Source organism: Numenius arquata, chromosome 12, assembly GCF_964106895.1.
Source record: "Numenius arquata chromosome 12, bNumArq3.hap1.1, whole genome shotgun sequence".
Classification (NCBI taxonomy): Eukaryota; Metazoa; Chordata; class Aves; order Charadriiformes; family Scolopacidae; genus Numenius; species Numenius arquata.
In genome coordinates, this window is record NC_133587.1 from 21,246,534 (window position 1) to 21,271,463 (window position 24,930).

Below are 24,930 nucleotides of genomic sequence, written 5' to 3' on the forward strand. Positions count from 1 at the left end.
CACTTTATTGTGGCCAGTACTTGCTTTTCACTGACATACAAGCACCTGTAGTGTATTCACCACATTTGCAGTACTGAAAGTACTTTCTTTCCAGAGTTATGATGCTGATTTTATTTCTCCCTGTGTAGGTGAACATTTCTCTGGATTGTTATCTGATCCAATTTAGATGCGTATAGTAGTTGCTTAGATTTTATTTACAACCACTGGAAAGAAATAAGCACTTTTAGGGACTTAATCACCTCTTTTTAAAGGAGCTGTATAAAATGGGAGGGATATAGTGAGATGCAAAAGTACCTCTTTCTTTTCATTGCATACAGAAGGTATTAATCTATCTTAATTACAATATTAAGCTATCTTAATTATTAAGGAGTGTTCCTCTAAGAAGGTGACATGGTTGACAGCCCAGCTGAAGTGCCTCTACACCAGTGAACTTAGCATGGGCAACAAACAGGAAGAGTTGGAGGCCACCATGCTGCTAGAAAGGTATGACCTAGTTGCCATTACTGATACTTGGTGGGACGAATCCCTGACTGGAGTGAAGATACCAATGGCTAGAGGCTGTTCAGAAGGGACAGGCGAGGAAGGAGGGGCGGAGGCGTTGCCTTCTACATCAAGAAATGGATAGAGTGTGAAGAGCTGTCTCTGAAGAATAGCCACAAGCACATTGAAAGCTTATGGGTAAGAATTAGATGCCAGAGCAACAAATAGAGCCTTGTGACTGGTGTCTACTACAGGCCGCCTGATCGGGGGAGCCTATTAACAAAGCCTTCTTACTCCAGCTACAGAAGGCATCACACTCGCAGGAGGACTTCAACCACCCCAACATTTGCTGGAAAAGTAGCACAGTGTGCTGTAGACAATCCAGGAGGCTCCTGGAGTGCACTGAGTGTAACTTCTTAAGCCAGGTAATAGACAGCCCCACCAGAGGGGATGCGATACTGGACCTGTTGGTCCGCAATGCAATTGAGCTAATTGGTGATGTCAAGATTGGAGGCAGCTTGGCCTGCAGTGATCATGCACTGGTGGAGTTGACAGTCCTGAGGGATATGGTTTTCATGAAGAGTACAGTCAGGACCCTGAATTTTAGGAAAGCAAAATTCCAGTTCTTCAAGGAGTTAGTCAATAGGACCCCCTGAGAAACTGTCCTCAGGGACAAGGGAGTAGAACTGAGCCAGCAGAATTTAAAGCACACTTTCTACAGGTATGTCATCCAGAAAAGGAAGGTCAAAGAAAGCATACCATCCTTGATGAGCAAGACTGGCAAACTGGTAACATGGACAAGAAGGCTAAGGTACTCAACAACTTTTTTGCCTCAGTCGTCACTGGCAACCTCTTTTCCCACACCTCTAAGTTGGATGGACCACAAGATGGGGACTGGAGGAGCAAAGTCCCTTCCACTCTAAGAGAAGATCAGATTCATGACCACTTGAGGAACCTGAACATTGCACCTATTTTTAAGAAGGGGAGGACCCTGAGAACTACTGTCAGCCTCAACTCTGTGCCACATCAAAAAAAGCATGGCCAGCAGGGCAAGGGAGGTGATTCTGCCCCTCTACTCCACTCTTGCAAGACCCCACCTGGAGTACTGCCTCCAGCTCTGGAGTCCTCAGCACAAGAAAGACAAGGACCTGTTGAACCGAATCTAGAGGAGGGCCCCAAAAATGATCAGACACACCTCTCCTATGGGGACAGGCTGAGAGAGTTTGAGGTTGTTCAGCCTGCAGAAGAGAAGGCTCCAGGAAAACTTGATTGCAGCCTTTCAGTAATAAAAGGGGGCCTACGGGAAAGATGGGGACAAACTTTTTAGCAGGGCCTGTTGCGATAGCACCAGGGGTAATGGTTTTAAACTGAGAGGGTAGGTATACACTGGATATAAGGAAGAAATGTTTTCACAATGAGGCTGGTGAAGCACTGGAACAGGCTACCCAGAGAGGTGGCAGATGCCTCATCCCTGGAAACGTTCAAGGTCAGGTTGGACGGGGCTCTGAGCAACCTGATGTAGTTGAAGATGTCCCTGCTCATTGCAGGGGGATTGGACTAGATGACATTTAAATGTCCCTTCTAACACAAACTATTCTAGAATTCTGTGATTGATCATCTCAGACATAGATTTTTGATAGACAGAGGAAAGTGGTGCTATTGGTACATTTTTATTGCTACAGGTAATGCTCATGTCTACTGGTTGCATAAAAGAGTACTTTGAATTAGTGTATTTTTGGCACACATAATAGAAAGAAAATTGAGGAAGACATCTGGCCTTTTTTTATAAATCATTGACAAGAATATAGAGAAAGTTTACATAATCTACATTTCCCTGCCAGATATGCATTCTCTAGGGGGTTTCTGACTTTCATCCCATTATACAGATCTAAAAGGGGTTCTCAGTATGACTACTTCAGATGCTGGGGCAAATAACTGTTGCTGCAAGTATAGTGAGAAGAAAATCCTCTTCTTATTCACAGCAGTATAACTGCATTAACGTAGATAGATAGTAAACTGCATAGATGTAAATCCCCCTTTGGGGAAAAAAATTATCCATGCATTAAGTTATCAAATGGCAGGTTAATAAGAATTAAAGGACTTTTCCACTTACATTCAGACTTTTTTTCCTTCTCTGGAATATCATTCAAAATACATGCTCCAAAATACTCATCATCCTGTAATGCATTTGAGCCCCAGATAAAAATGTAGTAGCTTTCTTCAGTCAACATTAGGTATATGTCTCCTGTCATATTTAGAGAGCCTTCTCTGAATCTAAGTCCATGAGCTAATGTGTGTGTGAGTGCCTGACTGATTTCAGAAATTGATTTCCACTTGGTTGAAAAGCTCCTTAATTAAGTTCTAAACAAATTCACCATAAAAGGGTTAAATGAGGAAAAAAAAGGAACGTGAATTTCAGTAATTATTCTCTTGCCTGTAACCCTAACATTGGAACCAACAACATTATTTCTAAAATGAATTCACTCTGCAAGCCATCAAATGAGAATGATAGTTACTAGAGAACATAATTAGACTTCATGTCTGAAGCTTATGGTATTAGCTCTTGAAGTGAAAGCGACGTAACAGCAATGAAGGAATTTGATTTTACTATGGTCAATATAATCCTAAAAATAAATTGGAAAGGCTATTACATACAAGAATTAACCATGAGATATGAAGCTCAAAAACTAGCTGATAAATTTTCATTTGTTTTACCCATAAATAGCTACAGATCACTTTGAAGTGTGTGATAGTAATCTTTTTTTGAGCAGTTTATATTACAGTCAATCTTAACAGATTCAGTATTGCTAGTGGGAATGAATGGGAAGACAGAAAGTAAATATCAGGGTATGACTGGGTTAGGGAATGAGATGATAGCAGGAGTGGGGAAAAGTCAGCCTGCAGACATGCCCTAGAGAATCCATCAGTGAATGAGATGTTGATCACAGATGCAACCAGAAGGATACAACAGATGGCTGTTCGGCGGGCTTGTTTTCGCATGTCTTTAAGTCTGTATAGAAAGACCATCCAATCTAGTGCAATGGGTCTTCACGCCAGAGAGCATCAAGACCTACTAGTGCTTGCCTGTGTCTTTTCTGAGGGAGCTTCTTACTGTTCAACCAGATCTGCACATATTCCTGCTAATTAAACTAATTTCATCCACTGTTGGATAAAAGTACATCCATTTGTACTGCTTATGAGAATCTCCCAAGTAAAGTTAGCACACATGAGTTTCATGGAGCCCATTTTTGTAGGGGTGAGGATAGACAGGCATTTTGTGGCAGCAACTCAATCATCTGAAGGCCTGAGCTATTTGTGGATCCAGCATATGCTCCACTTGACCACCCAAGTTTATATCAGTTCCAATGAATTTATTATCATATGCTCCAACAAGTTGTCTCCACACTGTATAATTGGATTAGACATATTTGGTGCCACTTCAGAATACAGAGTAATTCACCTAGTAAAAGCAACACATTTGAATGATAAGAAACTTGGGGCAGGGACTGTATCTTCACTGCATGGCCATATATTACCTTGCTCATTGAGGTATAGGGCTCTCTTTCGTAGCTGGAATAAAAACAACATCTTGTATATTTTATTTCTTTTTCCTCTCATTTAAGCAGCTTTAAGAGAAGAAACAAGTATTATGGACCCTGTGCAAGACTAGTTCCTTTCAAACCTTTCAGTTCTTCTTGTAATCTTATTTTAAAAATATTTAAGCCTTTCCCCCACCTTTTCAAAGCCTGTCTCACCAGTTTGTTTTATTTTGTTCCAACTGTAGCAGGCAGGATATAAAATCTCCTATATCTTAAGGAAAAGAACAAGACACTGAATTTTCCAAGAATTCAACAAGTGACTCCAAAACCTGGCCTCAAAGTTCCTTCAATGAGATCATCAGACTTGCAGGGTAATAAAAAATTATAGTAGAACTGACCATACATAGATTTTACATAGCACTTTCTATAGACAGATCGCAGGCTTCTTATGAAACAGGTATCTTTACCATGATATCATTTTACAAATAAAGAAATGAAAGCATAGAGAGACAGAGTCACTTCTAAAAAGAGCAGGGAGGAAGCTGAATCAGCACTTACAGTATATGTTCAATTACCACATCTAACTGTGAGCCCATTGAAACAAAAGGAAAGATGCCAGACATCTGAACAAAGCCTAAATTTCATTTACTTGTATAATCAGTTGATTCTTGAGAGTGCTGAGGGAACAATATAGCATAAAGGATAAGCTTATTACAAACTATCGTGCTATGTCCATAGGTTTACATAAAGGAAAGTTGAATCAGCAGAACACTACACAGTGACTTTGAAGTGCTGTACCAGAGAACAAATTCATCACTAAAAAGAGTCATTTTAAGATCTACTTGAGATAAATGTGGTATTGTTTATAGGTACCACTCACTGCACTTCAGATGAAAAGGTATGGTCAGGGCAAATAGTGAAAAATAATATGTGCTTGAAGGATATTAAAGACAGCTATAAGCAGAAACCTCATCAAATATCGCAAGGAAGTAAAATATTGCTTTTTCTAATAGGATGTAATTGCTATCCATAAAAGGCATTTTAGGCAGGTTATTTATCTTTTATTCATTCAAAATCGAAATATTCTTTCTCTTGTATTTGTTCAAAGTAGATTGATCTCTTCTGGAGTAGGAAAGTTCTAGTAACAATACTATAACAAAATGCCTGCTCAAAGTAAAGGAGGTTTAATAAATGGCATTTCCTTGCAGTTTTTGGCAATAACAAAAGACCACAAAGGAATTTTGTAATCACCTGTTCAAAACTTTTCAATAACACAAGACAGAGGACATCCTGACTTGCTATGTTTTAACAAATAAATTGATAAAATCAAGTTACTTTGACAAGATCTATTTTACATAAAGCAGTGCAATTAATTACATTATCATTCTTTAATACTTTATGGAGTCCTGTATCAGTCATGTCAGTATTTTTCCTGGCACTAATGTCAGGATGACAGATTTTCTTGTTTATTCTCTTTAAATCCCAGCATGGTATTATCTAGCTTCTAGCTTGATGCATTTTCCTCTAGTGCTCTGAGACTTATTAAAAATCAACATTAATGATTAAGATAGTGTATGGCCATCTCTTTCCTAATACTTAAATGTTGGTCACCTGAACCCGCTGATATGAAAATATTTCATTCTAAATGATGTTGTTTAATATCCTTCTAAGCTATTGGTAGACAGGTACTTTAAAATCATCATAAACACCATAGTTGTGACTAAATCATCTGGCTTTGCACCAAGTACAGAATGGACATCTGTGTTGAATAGTCCTTTTTACATCACTGCTAACAAGTAATTAATTTCTATTTAGAGCAGAAGATTCTTTATGTCCTCAAGATACTTTCAGAAACCTTCTTGCCCTCAGCTCTGATGGTTTTCCTTTTTCCCTTTTTACTTCCTCCATCACTTTTTTCCAATTTCTTCACTTCTGATTTATGATCTTTACCATCGATTTTTCCTTATTCTCCTTTATTATAAATTTAAGCTACAGAGAATTGACTTTCCTTCTAAACGAGATTAGCTGTTTATAACTTATTTGGTCTTTTTTGGTTGTGGGATTTGGGTTCTTAGACCATCTCTCAAGTGCTTTTTAAAATTTCCTAGGTGTCTCTCGCATCTTTCCATTTGAATTCCTCCTCCCAGTCCATTTGGAAAGCTCATTCACCTATTACAAAACTAGATTCCTTAAAGAAGTATATGTTACAGATTGTTATTTATACAAATATATGCAAATATTTTATTTGCATTTACTGAAAACAATAATTTGGCTTCTGAAATTTTCTGTATGCCTGTGTTGATCATCATAATGTTAATAACATATAAAGATGAGCTTTCTAGAGACCCATAATGTGGATGAAGTACTTTTGTGCTATTATTAACAGAAGGGAGGTCCACGGAGGAAGCAAATTCAGATGGATAATCTGTTAATTTTAATTTCTTCGTACATGGGATTGAGTAGCAGTTTATGTTCCAGTCTGTGGTTTATTTACAGGAGGAGGTGAACAGATGTCCCATTTTTTTAGCAGGGTAATTCACTCCTGCAATAGCCTGGTTTAGCCTTTGGTTGTTTGAGTTAATCTTCTGAGAACACATCTCAGTAAATTATACTGATTTAAAAAAGGTTATTTTTATTATAATTTTTCCTTTTATTAAACTCTCCAAATTTCTCTCAGATTATTATTATGTGTTATCCATCTCTCTTGTGTCGGGTTCTCACACCAGTTTAGCAGCATTTCCCTCCTAAATAACAAAAGCAATAAGGTCCTTCCTAAAAATATTCAGTGTGTCATGGACAAAGATAACCAAACTGTGCAGAGTGAATGATGTCCTAATTTTCCAATTTATAAAGGCAAAGATATTTTGGCTTATCTAGCACCTTTTTTATTGCCATATGCTTAAAATGGTATTTGTTTGCAATTTGTTATTTGGACCCCTTGAACACACTGCTTTTGCAACCCGTAGTGCCTGAGGCTTTTTCTATAAAAGCGAGCACGTGGTCAAGCTGTGCAGTTCAGCCCACTGGCGCGTAACGTATCACTGAGACAAAACTTGACACCCTTCAATTATGATTCCATAATTTAAAATTTATAATACTGTTCGAGAAACTGCTCCTTGGAAAGGGGGTGGAAATGATATACTGCATCCAGTTCTGGGCTCCCCAGTTCAAGAGAGACAGGGAACTACTGGAGAGAGTCCAGCGTAGGGCAACTGAGATGATTAAGGGATTGGAGTATCTCCCTTATGAAGAAAGGCTGAGAGAGCTGGGACTCTTTAGCCTGGAGAAGAGAAGGCTGAGGGGAGACCTTATCTATGTTTACAAGTACCTAAAGGGTGGGTTGAAGGAGGATGGTGCCGGATTCTTTTCAGTGGTTCCCAGTGACAGGACGAGGAGCAGTGGGCACAAGCTGGAACATCGGAAGTTCCATTCAAATATGAGGAAAAACTTCTTTCCGGTGAGGGTGCCAGAGCCCTGGAACAGGCTGCCCAGGGAGGTCGTGGAGTCCCCTTCTCTGGAGATCTTCAAGACCCACCTGGATGCAGTCCTGAGTGATGTGCTCTGGTCAACCCTGCTTTGGCAGGGGAGTTGGACTAGATGATCTCTAGAGGTCCCTTCCAACTCTGACAATTCCATGATTCTGTGATGAGCATGATGCACTTTTATAAGAGCAATCCTAAACTATTTCTTTTATCCCGTTGTATGTTGTGGAGCTATGGGAGGTAACATTTAATGTCCCTCTCTGTCCTCTTGCGCGTGCCTGAGACTATGTCTGTTTGTAGTCATACTTACATCAAATGATGCTATAAACACACATCTAGTTTTTCATGTAGACATGGACACTTTTGATATCATAAAGCTGATATATCACTCACCACTTCTGAAATACTTTATGTCACTTCTCAAATTCTTTGCCTGTCACTTGATACAAACAAACTTTTAAGCAAGCTTTACTCCACTACTCCCCCCCCAAACTTTTATTCCTGTAAAATTTGAAGTTGGTCTTATATTTATACTGTGGCTTCTTATTCTAGTAATCCATACTTTTTTACACCCCTAAATTTAAATTATTTCTTGAAAAAAGAGAAAGATTGTGAGTTTACGTACTAAAATCGAAGCAATCCTCTTAAAATATGCAGCAACTCAGACACAATATGGTGATAGTGACTTTATATTCTTTGGGCTAGGTGAGTTAAAATGATACTGTAAATACTGTTTTAATTTCTGAAAAATATTCCATTGTTTTTCCAGGTATTATTGGTTTAGCTTTTAGAAAGACCTTGCGCAAAAATAGGTAAGGAAGTATACATATATAAAAAAAGTGTTCATTTCCTAGAAATAACAGAAAATAGCTATAACAATTTTTGTACACTTCTCCCATGTTCCATGTTCTGGTTTATTAGTGTATGACTTGCTGTTTTGAATGTGTACAGGTCCAATTCATGATAATTTTCAAACTGCAGGCCAGAATCTTCATTTTCTTTTTAACCAAGTAAAAGAACATTATACTGTGCTAAATTTCAAATTGGGAAGGAAATCAGAATCTGACATGGGCTATTGAGAGCAACTATATTATCAATGAATTGAATATTTGGTGTAACCCAAGCTTAAATTATATAAAGGTAATACAGAACTCAGAAAAGATGGTTATTAGGAGATTTTTGCTTTGAATTTTATTTTTATTTTGCTTTGAATTTTTGCTCTGAATTTTGCTTTGAAGTAAAGAATAAAATGAGGTTAATCTGAGTATTCTGGGTTCCTTTTAAAAGGCAAAAATTACATTGGACCTTTTAGGCAATATTTTTGTATACAAATATAGGTAACTATGTGATTTAATAAATGGTATTGTTTTACCCTGAAACATGATATTACTTTAACCAACAATATTTCAACTAATTATGATTTGATAGTCACAGAATCAAATCCTTATCTATGACTGGATATCCAAGGCAGGCTCAGAATACAAGCAATAGGTTATATAGCTTCTGCTGGATATCATTAATACCTTTCCAAATCCCATAGATCCTAAATGGAAAGTGTAAATACAGAGCAATGGAATGTGACTGCACTCGCAATTTTAAACATCAGTATTTAAGTGTCTGTTTTGAAGGAAGCAGTGATAAGAACCCATCAACATGCTAAGGGCTGAAAAGAAGCAGAGAAACTCCAACTGTAAGCATAAAGTATCTTACAGGGTCCCGGGTGTTTCTGTCAATTCCTCTATACTTACTCACTTGTTTGAAAAACTAGAATTTCTGCTCTGTAGGAAATTTTGACATTTGGGGTTTCTTTAATTCTTAGTCTTACTAGGAGAAGTAACATTTTGAAAACTTACTAAAAAATGAAAATTTCAAGTGCTTCCAAGGTACTTGATGTTGATGTATCTAACTAGCAATAAAACATAATGCCTTGAAGTTGTAATTTTCATAACTTTTTAAATCTCAGTAATAGTAAATATAATGTGTGCATATGTTACAATGAATATTTAAAAAATATTCTTAAATACTTTACAAGAATATTTTAAGTGGTTTTTTTAAGTAACATTTGTTGAAGCAAAATATTTCCATCTTTATGAACCATTTCAACCTGATTGAAACTAAATGATGTAAACTTTTTGAATGAAAAATGGTTTTGATCTTCTCGTATTCTTGCAAAACCATTCTACTCTAAAAATAACATTTCCTGATAAAAAACTGTTTAGTTGTAAATTTTTTTTGTTCAGGAAACATTTGGTTTTTATTGTCCCACCACTTGTGATGATATATTTATTTGACATTCACTTGAATGACATCTACGTTTCTCTAGATATTGCCTTGCAATTTAATCTGAGAAGGTGCTTAAAGAGCCCTCATCTTTGTAATGGCTCCTGGTGGAGCCTAATTATCATGAAATTGCAAAAGCTGTGAAATGATAATTAATCTGGGTTTCCTCCTTTATTTTTCCCTTAGAAAAGATGTTAATTAATGCTTTTAACTAAGTAAGGGTGATAAATGACTATTCTCACCATTTTTATTGCTGTCTTGGTGATGCACAGATATATTTCTGTTTTGCTTTAAAATTATTTGTTTCTGCTATGAATGTCCCTTAAAGATGTACAAGGCACATTTTATGTTTCCTCGAACACAAACACAGTTGATTAGCATGACTTTAAAGCTCCACAGGAGTCAATTGCTCAGCTACATTCTTGCACATTAATTACTGCATGGAAGGTACAGACAGTCAAAAATGAACAGAACCATAACAGATGCAGATTTGAGACAGCTGTTCATAGGGTCTGATGTATTTTGAGGATGCCAATGGGATTAAAAGAATTATTATTTTTCCAGAGGACGGAAAGATATGAGCAAGAGAGCACTGTTCGAAAGTTATGCAGAAGTTGACAGAAATGCCAAAGTTGACAGAAATGCCCCAGCTAAGATACGTACAGATGTGTTGTTACCTGCCCAACAGGTTCCTTAACCTGGTTGAATAGTACCTTATTCTGCAAGTCATTCCACAAATATGAATTAAAGTACTTGTGAACAGCCAGTAATCAAAGGCAATCATAGCATCTGGCACTGTTTGGTCCCTATCACTTCACTATTTGAAGCAAGACTTGTAGAGCCTGACCTTAAGATGAAACAATTATTCAAGATCTAGTGATATAACAAAAAAAAAAACAAAAACCTGCAATATGGCCTATAAGCAACATTACCTAATGTTTGCCAGTCTTTTGAAGCTTGAAATATAACATACATCTGTGTTCAGTATTGTCCCGTTCTTATTAGTTCATGGTAAACAGGTATTTTTGCGTGAATGGTAACATTTTGCATAGAGTAGGTAGAAAACATTGCTATGTATTCTGATGCTTCTGCCCTTATTACTGGCATTTAAAAGTGGAAAAGACATCTCAACACAGACATTTAAAAATGGGACAGCAACACCCAATGTAATTTATCTTGTTCATTAAACAATACAGGTACAACTCCAGCCTGATTGCCCTAAAGGTTAATTGAAAATGGGAATAATAATTTAAAGATAAAAATTTAGATTCTCCATATCTACCCCATTTTCTTAAGTAATATCCTACGTGTTGCATGTATTAGCATTTCAGAACTGAGAGCTGAGAAGAGGAATATGTTGATTTTAATCACCCTTTTTACACGGCATGAAAAAGAAGAATGACTGGCTCAAATACACTATTTATTAAATATAACTATTTATTTGAACGGAACATTTCAGAAAGTCTTTTGTTTCAAAAATCTATTGAATTTACATTGTAACTGCTATTTTAAATCAGTCATAACAGAATGTTTTAATTAATTTGGTTTTGAGAATTTTCTCCTTATCCGTATTTGAAATGGAAGGAAACTTACCATACTTTTTGTCTAAATATAATTAAATAACAACCTGTTTCTTCATGTTCTTGGTCAGGAATTATTGTACAAAATTAAACCCTAAACTGATATTTTAGGGGAGAATTTCATATTTTTCTGTGGTTTGGCATCATCTTTTTTACAAATCTAATCCTTTAGATTCCTTGCTTATTTGAATAAGCCATCCATTACACTGCATCAACCATTCCTCCTGCTTGAAAAATTAGTTGTAAAACTTTCGTAATTAAAAAGTGTACCCTCTGAGAAGAATGTAAAGGACAATAATGCCAGCATTAATGAAGAGCACTTCCTGTAACTGACATTCTGGTTATTGTTATGTCTTAAATGCCAAAATCTGATAATACACTTCTGTAATCCCTTATATAATTAAATGCTTAAGAAATATCTTACAGTCCTTGGACCATCATTAACAACTATGAAATTAGGTGTCCCATGGGGTTTTTTTCCAATTTAAAGAGGGTTAAATTGCTAATTTACATGTTAATTAGCATTCATTCTAAAGAACACCAAATGTAATTCCATAGCATCTAGCATTTAACAATTTAGCTTTTGAAGACATTAAATTTAAAAAAGATCTGCGTTATTTGCAATAAGTTTTTTTGAGGGCTAATGATGAAAGGAATCTCATTATTCTAAGCAACATGCAATTTAAAAAGGATGAATTCTGCCAATTTATTTACTTTATCACTGAGTAATAAGAAAGCAGCAAAGAATTGGCTGGGCAGCAGGTCCATTAGTTCTTAATAAGGCCCACTGACCTGCACAGATTGGTAAAGTTTAAAATAAAGAATTGTTTCTGATGACATTTCTTTGGAATCTGTTGCCTCGAGTCATGCCCAATCACCAGAGTGTGCTCAGTGGTATTTGATAATGTTGCTTCTGCTGCTCTGGAGCTACTCTGGTACATGCATTTGCTGTAGTGTGCAAGTAGAGCACTTCTGTGTAGCATACCTATAAATACAAGCCTCCCCTCATAACATTTAAGAAAATATTGCATAATTTTATAAACTAAGCATTCACTTTAAGGTCATAGAATCATAGAATTGTCTAGGTTGGAAGGAATTTTTAAGATCATCTAGTCCAACCATCAACCTAACTCTGATAAAAACAAAAAACCACATCACTAAACCCATCACTAAGCACTATGTCAACCTGACTTTTAAATACCTCCAGGGATGGTGCCTCAACCACTTCCCTGGGCAGCCCATTCCAAGGCTTAATAACCCTTTCCGTGTAAAAATTTTCCCTAATATCCAACCTGAACCTCCCCTGGTGCAACTTGAGGCCATTTCCTCTTGTCCTATTACCTGTGACTTGGGAGAAGAGAACACCACCCCCCTGGCTACACCCTCCTTCCGGGGAGTTGGAGAGAGCAAGAAGGTCTCCCCTCACCCTCCTTTTCTTGAAGCTGAACACCCCCAGCTCCCTCAGCCTCTCCTCATAAGACTTGTGCTCCAGACCCCTCACCAGCTCCGTTGCCCTTCTCTGGACCCGCTCCAGACCCTCAATGTCTTTTTTGTGGTCAGGGGCCCAAAACTGGTCACAGCACTCGAGGTGGGGCCTCACCAGTGCCCAGCACAGGGTGTACAGAGATCATTTCAAACTGGTGAAATAAATGTTCTTAATACAGTGATGCCACAGCATTATCATATTGTTTACATCCTACTTTTGCTCATATGCTTTATACTGCTCCTTTGCTTAAATGCTGATGCCATCCTGTAGTGCTTTATGTTACCTTTATTTACACTAGTCGCAGTGACATGACACAACCTGGCTGACTGTTTCTCTGCACTGCTACCTCAGCATTTCAAAGATGCTGGACTGCAGGTACTTTGAAGCACAGCAGCTGACACAAACATGCTTTTAGAAAGGCAAGATTTCTAAATAACAGAAAGAAGTGTTCAGGCCAAGAAAATTTTAGTCTTACATTATCTGTCAGTGGTAAAAGATGGAATTGTACACGAGCATCAGCATCATACATTTAATTCTTTGCTATTTTTTTCAGACCCCAGCCATTTTTTATGTTGTGTAAGTCCTTTGTATTTTTTTCAATACAACATTTTGTGCCAATATAAAATCTGTGGCATTCTTGTTAACAGAATTAGAGTTGTGAAATGTGATTTTCATATCACCTATGTGGTCAGCTCACGCAGTTTCTCAGCTCTAAGTGGAATGGCTTAAACATTGGTGGCTCTAAGTGGCTGACATTGGCAGTCTGCTCCTGTGCTTTCTCCTGGTATTTCCCCTTATTTATGGATTGTGTCTCCAGGTCCTTCCACTTGTAACTACTTTTTCTCCCTTTATTCTACACAACTTCCATTGTCTTCTAATTTCAGAGTGATAGTTCCATGCTTTTCTGTTCTTGCAATTTCTGTCTCTGTCCATTACACCTATTCCCATAAGTACTTCCTAAATGCACTTCTTCCCCTTCTGTTTCCACTTCATTTCACATCATCAGTTCTTTTGTAGCCAACAGCTTCATCCCCTGCACAAGATGGATTCATTCCTCAAGTACCGTCCATCTTCAGTACTGAGTCAGGGAGTTTTCCTTAGGGAAAGCAACATGCAACCTGAGATTAAAGATTTTATTAAAGAGCAGACACATAAAAGTATCATATTAGGTTGTCCAAACAATATTGATTCCGGTGCCTTATCACTTCCTTCTTCTTGACTGCAAATACTAGATATTTTTACTGGAATTTACTAAAGCTTGGGATCTAGAACAAATATTTCAGCCCAACTTCTGAGAGCAACAGAAACCTAGGTGTTAAAATACAAAGTGTTTAGAAACCTTAATTATAAACATCACAGCCAGTTCTGTATCTAACAGTCCAGTAGAAAACATAGTGTAAACTAGTTTGTAATCAAAACTAATTTAGGAACAAAAGGGATGAGTAAAAGGAATTCATTCACAAGAACAAATTCTGAAAGAATGAGAAGAACCCTTTAAGTTAATTATGGGAAAGGCAGTGTGAGAAAATGAAAACTATTCAGCAAAAAATTATCAAAAACCTGCTTTTTGGGAACAGCTACAATCAGAATGGAAGTAATTTTTGAGAGTGTGAACAAGAATACACACTGCAAAATCAGTGTATGATGAAAAGCTAAGACAGTATGAAGCTATAACAGAAATTAGAGAATGTAATAAATGGCACAGGCATAAGCAACAATAAGAAAATCACTGGTTTCAGAATGAGCAAGAGAACAGTGTGTCTTTAAGGGAAAAAGATACTGAAATGATAGGACAGACTATAGAAATTAATTCTTTGCTTTTAGCTTTGGTTTTCACCTGAAAGAAAACAAGACTTATGCCAGCAATGTAAAGACTATACTGTTTCCAAGGGAAGAGGAAGGTGTGCTTAAAAGGAAAGAGCAGGAAAAATTGGATCAGTGTGTTTATTGTAGAATAATGAATAAAATAACAATTAAGAGTTCCTCGGCATCAAAACCCCAAAAATTTGAGAGAAAAAAAATACTGTGATGAAGCAGAAATGTCTAATAAGCTGTATACCAGCGTAGTTGATAATTCTAAATAATTGTTTAATGGTGATAGTTAAAACATGAACTGGTAATAGATTTGCCTAAAGCTAAAAATACATGGGCGTTTCACTGAAATTAAAGAATAATCTGTGGAAAAACCTGAGAAATTGTTGACCATGTTGAATCATACTTTCAGTATTTTATGTGTCAGAAGCATCTAATCTGACTAGAGATAATTAAGGTAAATATTCTGAAGATGGAAGAATAAATAATACATAATAACCATCTCTAAAACCCCTCTCTCATAAAACAACTGAGCATCTTTCATTTTATACATTTGAATATTTTATTTTATTTTTGTGGGGATGCTTGCAGGCATACATCTTAGACAGTTCACAACTGTTTTCAGGACTGGGCCTAATTTTACATACTACAAATCGCACACACATAGTATAGCCATTTGTGTATGTGGGAGTTGCTTTTGAGCATAGCAATCTATTGGTACCTAAAAACAGGAGGACAATAACGACCACACATACAAAATTCCTTTATCACTTCAAGTCCACTTATAAATGAGCTGTTTGAGAGAATCTAGCATCATTTTGTTGTTTCTCTTGCTTGACTCCTTTTCTTTTATCTTTAATACAGTTCTGGTTCTGTCTTTCTTACTAGTGATGCGATGAATATGAGAATTTTACTAGAAGTGTGCATGTATTTCTTAGCAAGCATCAAACCAAGGTCATTTTTGTGAAGTTACAGGAGTAGAATGCTGATGGCTGCAGACAGTATTGCTCCCTGACTGAGAGCAAGAAATGCTGAAGTCGTTTGCCATTCAGGTTATTTTCTGAGGACACAGAGAGCACATAACTCACGTGCACAACTTGACCCTAAAAAAGCAGGCAGTTCTTAAAGGCCAGTGTCCTGGCACAGAGAAGCAGAAGCAGGGTCTGCAGGGAAGGACATTAGCCTTGTCCACATGGGAGTACAAGAGGGATGGTGAGTCCCCCTATATATCGAGGGGAAAAAAGCAGAAACTACACAAACACACATAGTAATGGCCCTTCATGCTGGTGCAACCCATTCTGTTTGATTAGTGTATTCTTAGAGCTAAATGTATGATACGTTGTCCAGAAGAAGGTTTCTTAGTGTTGCTGTGTTTGCCTAATTACCCAGTTAATTACCAAAATAAAATCTTTCAGATATTGCCAAACCAGTTTTTTTTTCCTCCAAGTGAAAATTGTCTGGGTAATAGGAGAGGTGTATCTTAGAGCCAACATGCAGGACTTACTTTTCCTCCAGTAAATATGCAGATGCCGGAAAAAACACCCTAAAGATGAATGAACAAAATCTCAGTACTACACTCATTCCTGGAGCTTTCTCTGTGTTCATTTATCTGCACATTTTCTAGGTGATAGAGGCAATGCTAGCTAAAATGTAAGCATATTTGCTAGCTTTGATGTTTAACAGGAGCTAAATCTCTGCCTGAATTAGAGTTTAAATCCTCAAGCACTGTAAAGGCTTAACAGCAAGTGCCCACAGCTGTATACACTAAATCAGACTTTCATACAAAAAATACACCTGAGTGCTAGCATGCATGGATTTAAATGCTAAGATGTAGGTATGTGCACGTGAACTAGTGTAGACTGAAAATTCTGTTCACCTACTTATACAGTACTGCCTGCTTCAAGAACATTAAAATTTAGATATTTATTTTTCATATGAAAGAATGTTATGTATTTAACTGTATGGCTAAATTTTTACAACAAAACTAAAAGACCTGTTTTGTCATCAGAAACCCCAAGATGGCAATACAGCCTTGTTTTTCTTTGCTGCTTATTTCTATTATTATTATCATCACAATTATTATATTGCAGTATATGGAACAGATTTGTGATTTTCTCCTTTGCTGACATCGAAAAGCCTTGCTGATTGCTAAGGATTATTTATGCAAAAACTGAAGGCTCCAACTACTTTGACATTAAGTGAGTGGATGAATGCTATGCGTGACCTGGAGGTATTAAAAGATTCCATTTAATAACATTAACCACATAAACATCTCTGCTCAAATTTGGCTTCCTTTTATAGATGTACATGACTTAAGAGCCCTGTTAAAAAACATATACTTCTATATTATTTTCAGTTTAGCATGTAACATACATCCACGCAGATTTTATTCTCAGGCAGCAGCCCGTATTGATTATCTACATACTAATCACTTTTGAATGATTTCACACCAGCACCCTTACCCTTTTTAGTGTTCAGATAGCTTCAACACTGCCAAGGTAATCAGTTTTGGTGCGGTTAACTTTTGTTACAGAGAATACGGACAGCAAGTGATAGCAAGCATTGTTCACCTTGATGCTTGATGAGAGACACTGGAGAATTATCATTTGTGCTACTGCCCGTGACTGCTGCCCAGGACTTTATAAAATCATAGGTTTCATAGCAAAGGAAAAACACAAAGGAAAAAAAGCTGTTGATTTCAAGTGGGTTAGCTGGTGTATGCTGGGCAGTGAGACACGTATGCACAAGGCTGTACAGTGTTGAACGATTTGGTGCTCCCAGGAAAGTCACACACAGTCCCTCCCCATGCTTGTAAAGTATCAGGCTTAACAATAGAGAGCTCAAGTAAAGCTGGGTGGGAGCACAGCCTTCCATTCAAACAGATTTTCTGGGTTCACCTTATCCAACCTTGCACTCAAAGAAATTAATTTCCAATAACAAGTAATACAAATGAAAAATTATTATAGGGCAGTGCAGCAGGAAAGATGTTGGCAACATTAATTAAGACCGATGATGCCAAGACAACCAAAGAAATAAGAGCTGCTTAATACTCAGGCAATATTACTCAAAAATATATAAATCAGATTAGACCCCAGCAAGGTCATTATAGTGTTAGAAGATAATGAAGGTATAGGCACAAGAGTTTTTTGATGTTCTGTTTTCTTTGTATGCATATGTGTGTATATATGTACACATATGCATGTAGTATTTTTATATATTTAAGTATGAATATGTGTAGTGTGCAGAGAGAGACAGAAAGTCTCTCTGAGTATACTGCTTTAGAATAACCTAACATAGCAGAAAGTCCAGTTATGCAAACAAGGTCAGATTGTCGTCATAATATTTTGCAGTCTTCTGAGGACAGGGAAGGCAATTCCCCTTATGTCAACTGCTAGATCCAAGACTCAGCACTTTCTGCTTTAACAGCTGGTTGAAATCATAGATGAGAAAATGGATCACAAAATTAATTTTATAAAACCATAATATTTGGACATTAGGGTCATAATTTTTTGAATAAAATCTGTTTCCTCTGGAAGAGAAACAAACGGCTTATGACAAGCTACTCAATGAAATATCCTTTTCTCTGCCTCTATGTCTTCTCTCAACAGCATTGCCACTTTAATACTAATTTCTAAGTAGTATCATTTAGATGGGAAGTCACATGGAAGGACTACCCTGTATTGTTACTGGGCTGTAAAGAGTCCCTCATTTTAATTTAGTCTCCATTAGAAAAATGATTCTTAGAACATATCTGTGTGGACGACTAAAGGTACCCTCAAATTTCTGCTGGGAAATAGAAACACACCTTAGGAGAAAGAAGCTTTTCTTGGTGTTGACTATCCCTCCCTAAACAAACATTTTGAAACTAAGCTAACTAGAACCACAGGAAACCATAAATTACCTTGTTTTCTTTGAAGATTACTCTGATAAAAGTAAGAATAAAGGCTCTTCTGTGACCGACTATAAAAGTCAGAGAACAGCCTGCATCCACACTATTCCTAGAGGCAAAGTAATGCTGTTCGCAGGCTTGGCTGGGCAGTCAAGAAGCAAGAGAGGAGAAGAAACTGAATTACCCTGTCATGTCAGCAGGATAGCTAGCTAATCCTGTGCTGAGCTTCTGAACCACATCTGAAAGGGCAGGATGGGGCGAGGTTGTGCTGCCAGTTGATATTCTGTGTGTCATGCATTTCCATGTAGACCCTTAGTTCCCAGGACCATGTCTGCAGCTTTTAAAGCGCTAAATTTACCTAAAAATTAAAGAGAGTTTTATTGCTTAAACATTCCCTTTTATAACTGAAAGCTGCCAAAACCTCCCCTGCCCACAACCCAATCGTAGATGCTGTGTCAAGCAGGCTGATGTATTTTGCACATGTTGCTCTTTGCAGGGGGAGTGTGTGAAGAGGGAAGGGCACAAATGGAGCCATTTGAGTTCAGATGCATTTCTGACAACTAAAAAAACCAGCTGAAGGGTAAAAAAAATTCTTTGTGCAGCAAATGGGGATTTATAGGGATTAGAGTCACATGTTTAGGATCTGGAAAATCATTTGGTTTGTATTATTATAACCATTTTTACAGATTAATTAATGGAATGGTGATGTGAGGAATTGCTTTTGATTTAATTTATAAATATATTAGCTGTAGCTAGCTCTGTTTTGGGAATGATGCGTCAAAAGAGTCCCATTAATACCCATGGACAGCTGACTGACCTGCTTGAATTCAGGAGGATGGTTCAGCTTGATGGGTGGGCAGACACTAGGAAGTTTGTTAATGCAATGCTGTGAGAGATTCATACAGAAAATTCAGTCTGATTTACATGTTCTACAATACTGCAAAAGACAATAAGATTGCTTGTGGTGAGAGTGAGGAGTTTTGTCTTTAGCGCCCTTTGTTTTACTCAACTTTATTTATTTTTAGTCCTCTGTCAGAAATATCTGAAACTTCGAAATGATTCATATATTTGTAAGGTAGCTCCTGACCCCCATGCACCCAGAAATGGGATTATCCAGAAGGCGCTGATACCCTGGTAACCTGAATGCACACAGTACATGAGAACTTGAACTGTGTAATGTAAGCACTAGTAGAAACACAGGAGAAAAAGATACATCTATGGAACCGAGTTACATATTCCAACTTCTTACGTGTTAGATTAGCAGATATGATCTGTCACATCAGAGGTTCAGAAATGCTCATTCCTGAACTTTGCAAAACATTTTCTTTGAATTCTGAATTGTTCATGGGAATTAATTGCATTTTCCTTCCATAATGCCAACTGAAATATGGGTTTTTCTAGAATTCAAGGAAAACTAGGATTCAAGATAGAAGGATAATAGGCATTTATGGGTAGAATATATCTACCAGATATAGACCTGACAAAATTGATACAAAACGAGTGACAAACAATTAGCATCTTTCCAGGAATCCAATATCTTGTTGTTCAAAAGCAGCTGTTATACTATATTATGTTCTGCATCCAAAGCAAAATGTATTCCACGCTATAGAAATTTTATACGACATAGATTTCAATTTTAGTAACATACGTTTTTTTAAAAAAAAACCCCAAACTTCTTTCCTGCCATTGAAACAGTATGATGAGCTTGAAACATGCCTTCTGCATCCAAAAGAGGAACCTGGATATTTGAGGAAGTGACCCTTCCCCCTCCCTCTAGTTTATAAGTAATTCCACAATTAAATATAACAAATTCAGTGTGAATATTTCTATTGAGCACGTATCTAAAACCATAGATGGAGATCAAGAAATTGTGTTGAAGATTAAAACAATGAATATTTTACATTTTATTTTAGTGAAAAATAGCATGTTAAAATTGAAAACATCAAATGATGAATTGTCTTCTACTTGAACAAATTTAGAAATGTCCCACAACCAATGAGGAAGGAAAATGGACTGTTGTAACATGCATGGGGATTTGTCAGGTTTACCTGCTTGTGAGCGTGGTCATAAGAATTGATGTGGTTGTCAAATTCCTGGTGTTTGTGGTACTGCTTGTCACACAGTTCACAGTAGAAGTTGGCCTTCACATCCTCCAGAGCCTTGGCTGCAGCTTTCTCCTTCTCAGCGTAGTCCTGCAAAGGCAGAAGCAAGGGTAGGCACTTCACTAAAGATCATGAGCCCATGTTTCAGCAGCTACTTTTGTCACCTGCATTAAACACACCACAGGGACTCGGACTGCTCAATCGCTGGGCTCCATCTTGTACATGCTAAGGAGGTTTCGGTCTTAAACTGGATTTAATAAAACAGTTGTGTTTCATGAATAATTATTCCTACTACTTGCTGTAAGTGCTGCAGTAAGAAAAGTAGAGAGGAATGGGGTGCAGAGGAACCCCGTCAGGACACTGCCAGGCTCCTGGGCAGGAGAGCTGAGCAGTGAAGAAGACGTAAGCCACCAGGGTTAGTCTGTCAACCATTACAGCTCTCCAAGTCCGCACCAACACGTGTCTGCTCTTTCAGGTGCTATTGCTCAGAAGAGAGAAACTTTGGTCTGATACTACGGCAGATTTTCTTCTGTGTTCTGCTTTCTACCTTCTATAAAACGTTCAGCAGGGCCAGGTGGCAGCTGGGTATGGCTGGCTGAGATTTCCCTGGAGCAGAGCCACCTCAGCAAGAGCTTTTTCTGTGCTACCCTGTCCCTTCCCCACATCTACATGAGGGGACACACCATCCAGCCCACCCAAACTGAATGTAACTGTCACCCATCCGACACAGACCTCAACCACTAACAAGAGCACCAGCTCATGTCCAGGCTTGGGCAAACAAAGCTGAAAACAGAGAAAACACAATCATTCCTACATCATATCCCTCCATGTCACCCTAGTGACTCAGGTGGGCGCTCTGGAGAGTCAAGTACTTTGATTTCAATATATAATAGTAGGTAAAAAGAGAAAACTTAAAACGTAGGAGCCAAAAGTTACTGAGCTTGAAATAATCAGGCACTTAAGGCGCCTGATGCTCAAACTTGGTAGCAGCCTTTGCCAACCTTATTTCTTTCACAAGTCATTATTTATATTGCTATTATTACAACACTTGCTTATGTGTTAGAGTTTAGAGAGCAAACTTCTGACATGGAAAACATGAACAAAAAAGCTGGTAAAAGTGATTCATTTTATATTCGTATTGACAAGTTGATATTACTTGAGTGTAGTAATATATTGCCAGGGATTGCAGTAATTCATCATTTGCTGTATCATTTTACTCACCTAAAGAAATGGGTAGTTTTTGCCACCAGGCTTTCCATGCTATGCAGTCAGTGCTGTCTGCTGTCTACATGCTTTCACCAATTTTTTGCATGACAAACTCAGAGTACGCCAAACCCAGGACATACTGCCCATCTGGGACACCCTGCTCTTAGCACATCATGCCGCCCAACATTGGTCCAGGGATTACGCCAGGGTGGAGGCAAGTCCTTGGGCACAGCAGCTCAACACGAATGCACATTTTGAGCTTTTCTGAGGGGGAAGGACTATATTAATGAGTGTCACACATTTTGAGTCCGAGACTTGGCCAAGCAGCAGGGATGATGGTTGTCAATATGACACACTGAGCTTTGGATGACTGTTCTGTGAGTCCTTCTGCTCTGCCCTGGTCTTTGTGCCATTAGGCTGGTGACAGTAGGTCTTTCTCACACAGTAGTTTGGAGGTTGCTGCTGCTAGTGAAATTAACTTCACCTGAACTAGACTGTCTAAAAGTTAGTTGTATGGTCTGAGGCAGCACGTAAGTTTCTTCTGTAAGAAACAGAAAAATGATAGCCACTGCCGAATGGTGATTAATCCCATCTATTTCAAAAACCTATTTTAGGATGAGACGAAACTCTCCAGAGGTGCTGTCTCCCTCCGTTGACCACTGCAAGGCTCTAAATTACTAACCTGGCCTACATCCTTAATTCTTAGATTGCTGAACTCAGGGATAATGAATTCTAAATTGTATTTCTTTATATTCAATTCTAAATCCCCTCATGAAACTTGCATGAACTGACCTGCTTGAAGACAGGAGGTCAAAGAGGAATTTCGTGCCTGGAATTTTGATTTTACATCTTACAGATTATGCCAATGACACGTCAGTCACTCCCACAGGGCAAACGTCCGATCTCTTTCCTGCATGGGTATGGCTCAGGCGGGTTAGTGCCCTGTGGTATACTCAGACTGGCCAATTGTGAAAACAGGTAGCCTGAGCTAAAAATTCTCCACTTGAGAGGCTGCTCAGTAATGGTAGTTAATACTTGATTGTATCAGGGGGAAATATTATCACAATCAAATAGTTAAATAGCTTTCATTAGTTATTTATTTCTACAAAGCCCATTAAAAAGTGATACTTTTCAACTTATGCTTCAGACCCATTGTTTTGTTAGCATTAATTATTCACTGGGCCTTTGGTATAATTAAAATGCATAAATTAGAATGTGGATGCAATCACATTAATTATGCAGTGATGTCTTCCCTGGAAGTCAAGTGTTGGGGGCAACATATTTTTATTCTAAACTGGTAAAAATGTAAGTTTTACACTCACTGGCAGCCAGCCAAAGCATAATAGGTTTTTTGGTTGTTTTGGTGTTTTTTTTTTGTCGGAACTGTCAATTAAATGATTATAGCCTGCTCCATCTTTGCTTCTCCTGAAGGAGAAGCTTAATTGTTTGTGGTGAACATACCACATTACTCCCTGTGAAGCACAACTGAAACTGCTGCTTGTGAGCATTCCAAACTGCCATCTTTATCTTTCTCAGCAGAAATTAATACAGTTCCCTTAGTATAAAGATGTTTTAAAATAGCAACAAGGCAGCTCCCAGGTGCATCCTAAGATAATCACAACTACCTCCATTGCCTTATTGCTAAATTATACTTGTCTACCATGGCAAAAGATATAATTTCCTGGTTGCTTATCAATCAGATGCAGGGAAATTGAACGCTACATCACATGGTTTAGAAAGGTCATGGATTTTTCTTTCTCTACAAAGGCGTAAGAACTTTTAGCATAACAGTAAATTGTGCATAGTCAAATAAATTTTCACATCCAGACTGCTAGTATCATCTCCTTAGGACTATAGAGACCACTGGTCAATTCTGGCATAATAAATGCATTACGTGAAAGTAAATCTGTAGAATTGCGTATTGCATAGAAAACATATGTGATCATGAGTGCCTACGACACCAATGCAGACACAGGAAAGCAGGAGAGGCGCACCAATGTATTTTGAACTGGGGACCACCAATGGCAATGAATATGTGTGTCACAGTCTCAAAAAATTTCTCCTGGATCATGCACTACTTACTAGTGACATATAGCCTGGGTAAACATGTGTATAGTTATAAAATAACATGTTAGCAGTTATGGCTTTGAGCCATGGACAACAGTAAGTGCAAGCTGTTGTTAGGGATGATGCAATTGTCATAGGCAAGAACTCCTACAAACTGTGCGTTAACCACTTTCTATGTTGCTGGATGCAGATAGTATGCTGCATAAGGATAAATGACTGCAGAATATACTTAAATGTATTTTTTTCCTAGAAGCCTGCAAAATGGTTCCATATTATAGATTGTAATTACATTCACATCAATTTGGCTCACAGAGGCACGTAACTGTAATAAATGTTTATATATTGGATTAATTTAAAAAGAATACTTCTATTGTGTGTTAGGCTGGAAGTGCTTTCACTTAGCAGCTACTTTTGCAGTATGCTTCTTATTGAGAAAATGCAGTTAGTGGTATCTGACATTTCATTTTCTAATATAGGGAAAATCAATGAAAAATCCCATGTAACTGAGTTTTCTAGAATGTTGCCACTGACACCTAGTCAATTAGAAATCATTTATTAAATCCAGAGTCTGTAAGAGATATTTAATAGACTGCCTGGCCATTAAAGTATGCTGATCTAGACAAAACAATACCACATTCCCTGCCTCAGTAACTGGTAAATATATCTGCTATGTTCAAATGGACTAAGGTGAAAAGTAGGTCACTCGATACAGTAAAACTTTCAGAGGCAGTTTTCTATAAACCCATGGAATTCTACAAATACAGTGGAGTAAATACATAGTGCTTGTAAAGAGAACATGAGAAAAATATAACAACATTAGCCCACTTTTGGTCATCTTTTTCTAAACTGAAAGGCAAAATTTGAGATAGAATAGCTAATTCACATTAATGCAGAGCTCAGTAAGTGACAGACCTCTCCCTCTTTGGGGACATAAGCAGAGATGTTAGAGTTTGATAACTTAAATAAAATTCTGTGAACTAGATTAGATATGAGTGCAAGTATTAAAT

At 37.6% G+C, this 24,930-nt stretch overlaps 1 protein-coding gene across 1 annotated transcript in view; it reads right to left on the bottom strand.

Annotated features, from left to right (window-relative positions):
- ZNF804B (zinc finger protein 804B) overlaps window positions 1–24,930 on the bottom strand; it is a 267,960-nt gene that overhangs the window by 10,786 nt on the left and 232,244 nt on the right. The window contains exon 2 of the mRNA XM_074157538.1: window positions 20,597–20,740. Within this exon, the coding sequence (XP_074013639.1) occupies window positions 20,597–20,740 (144 nt within the window). The remainder of the gene's footprint in view (window positions 1–20,596; window positions 20,741–24,930) is intronic.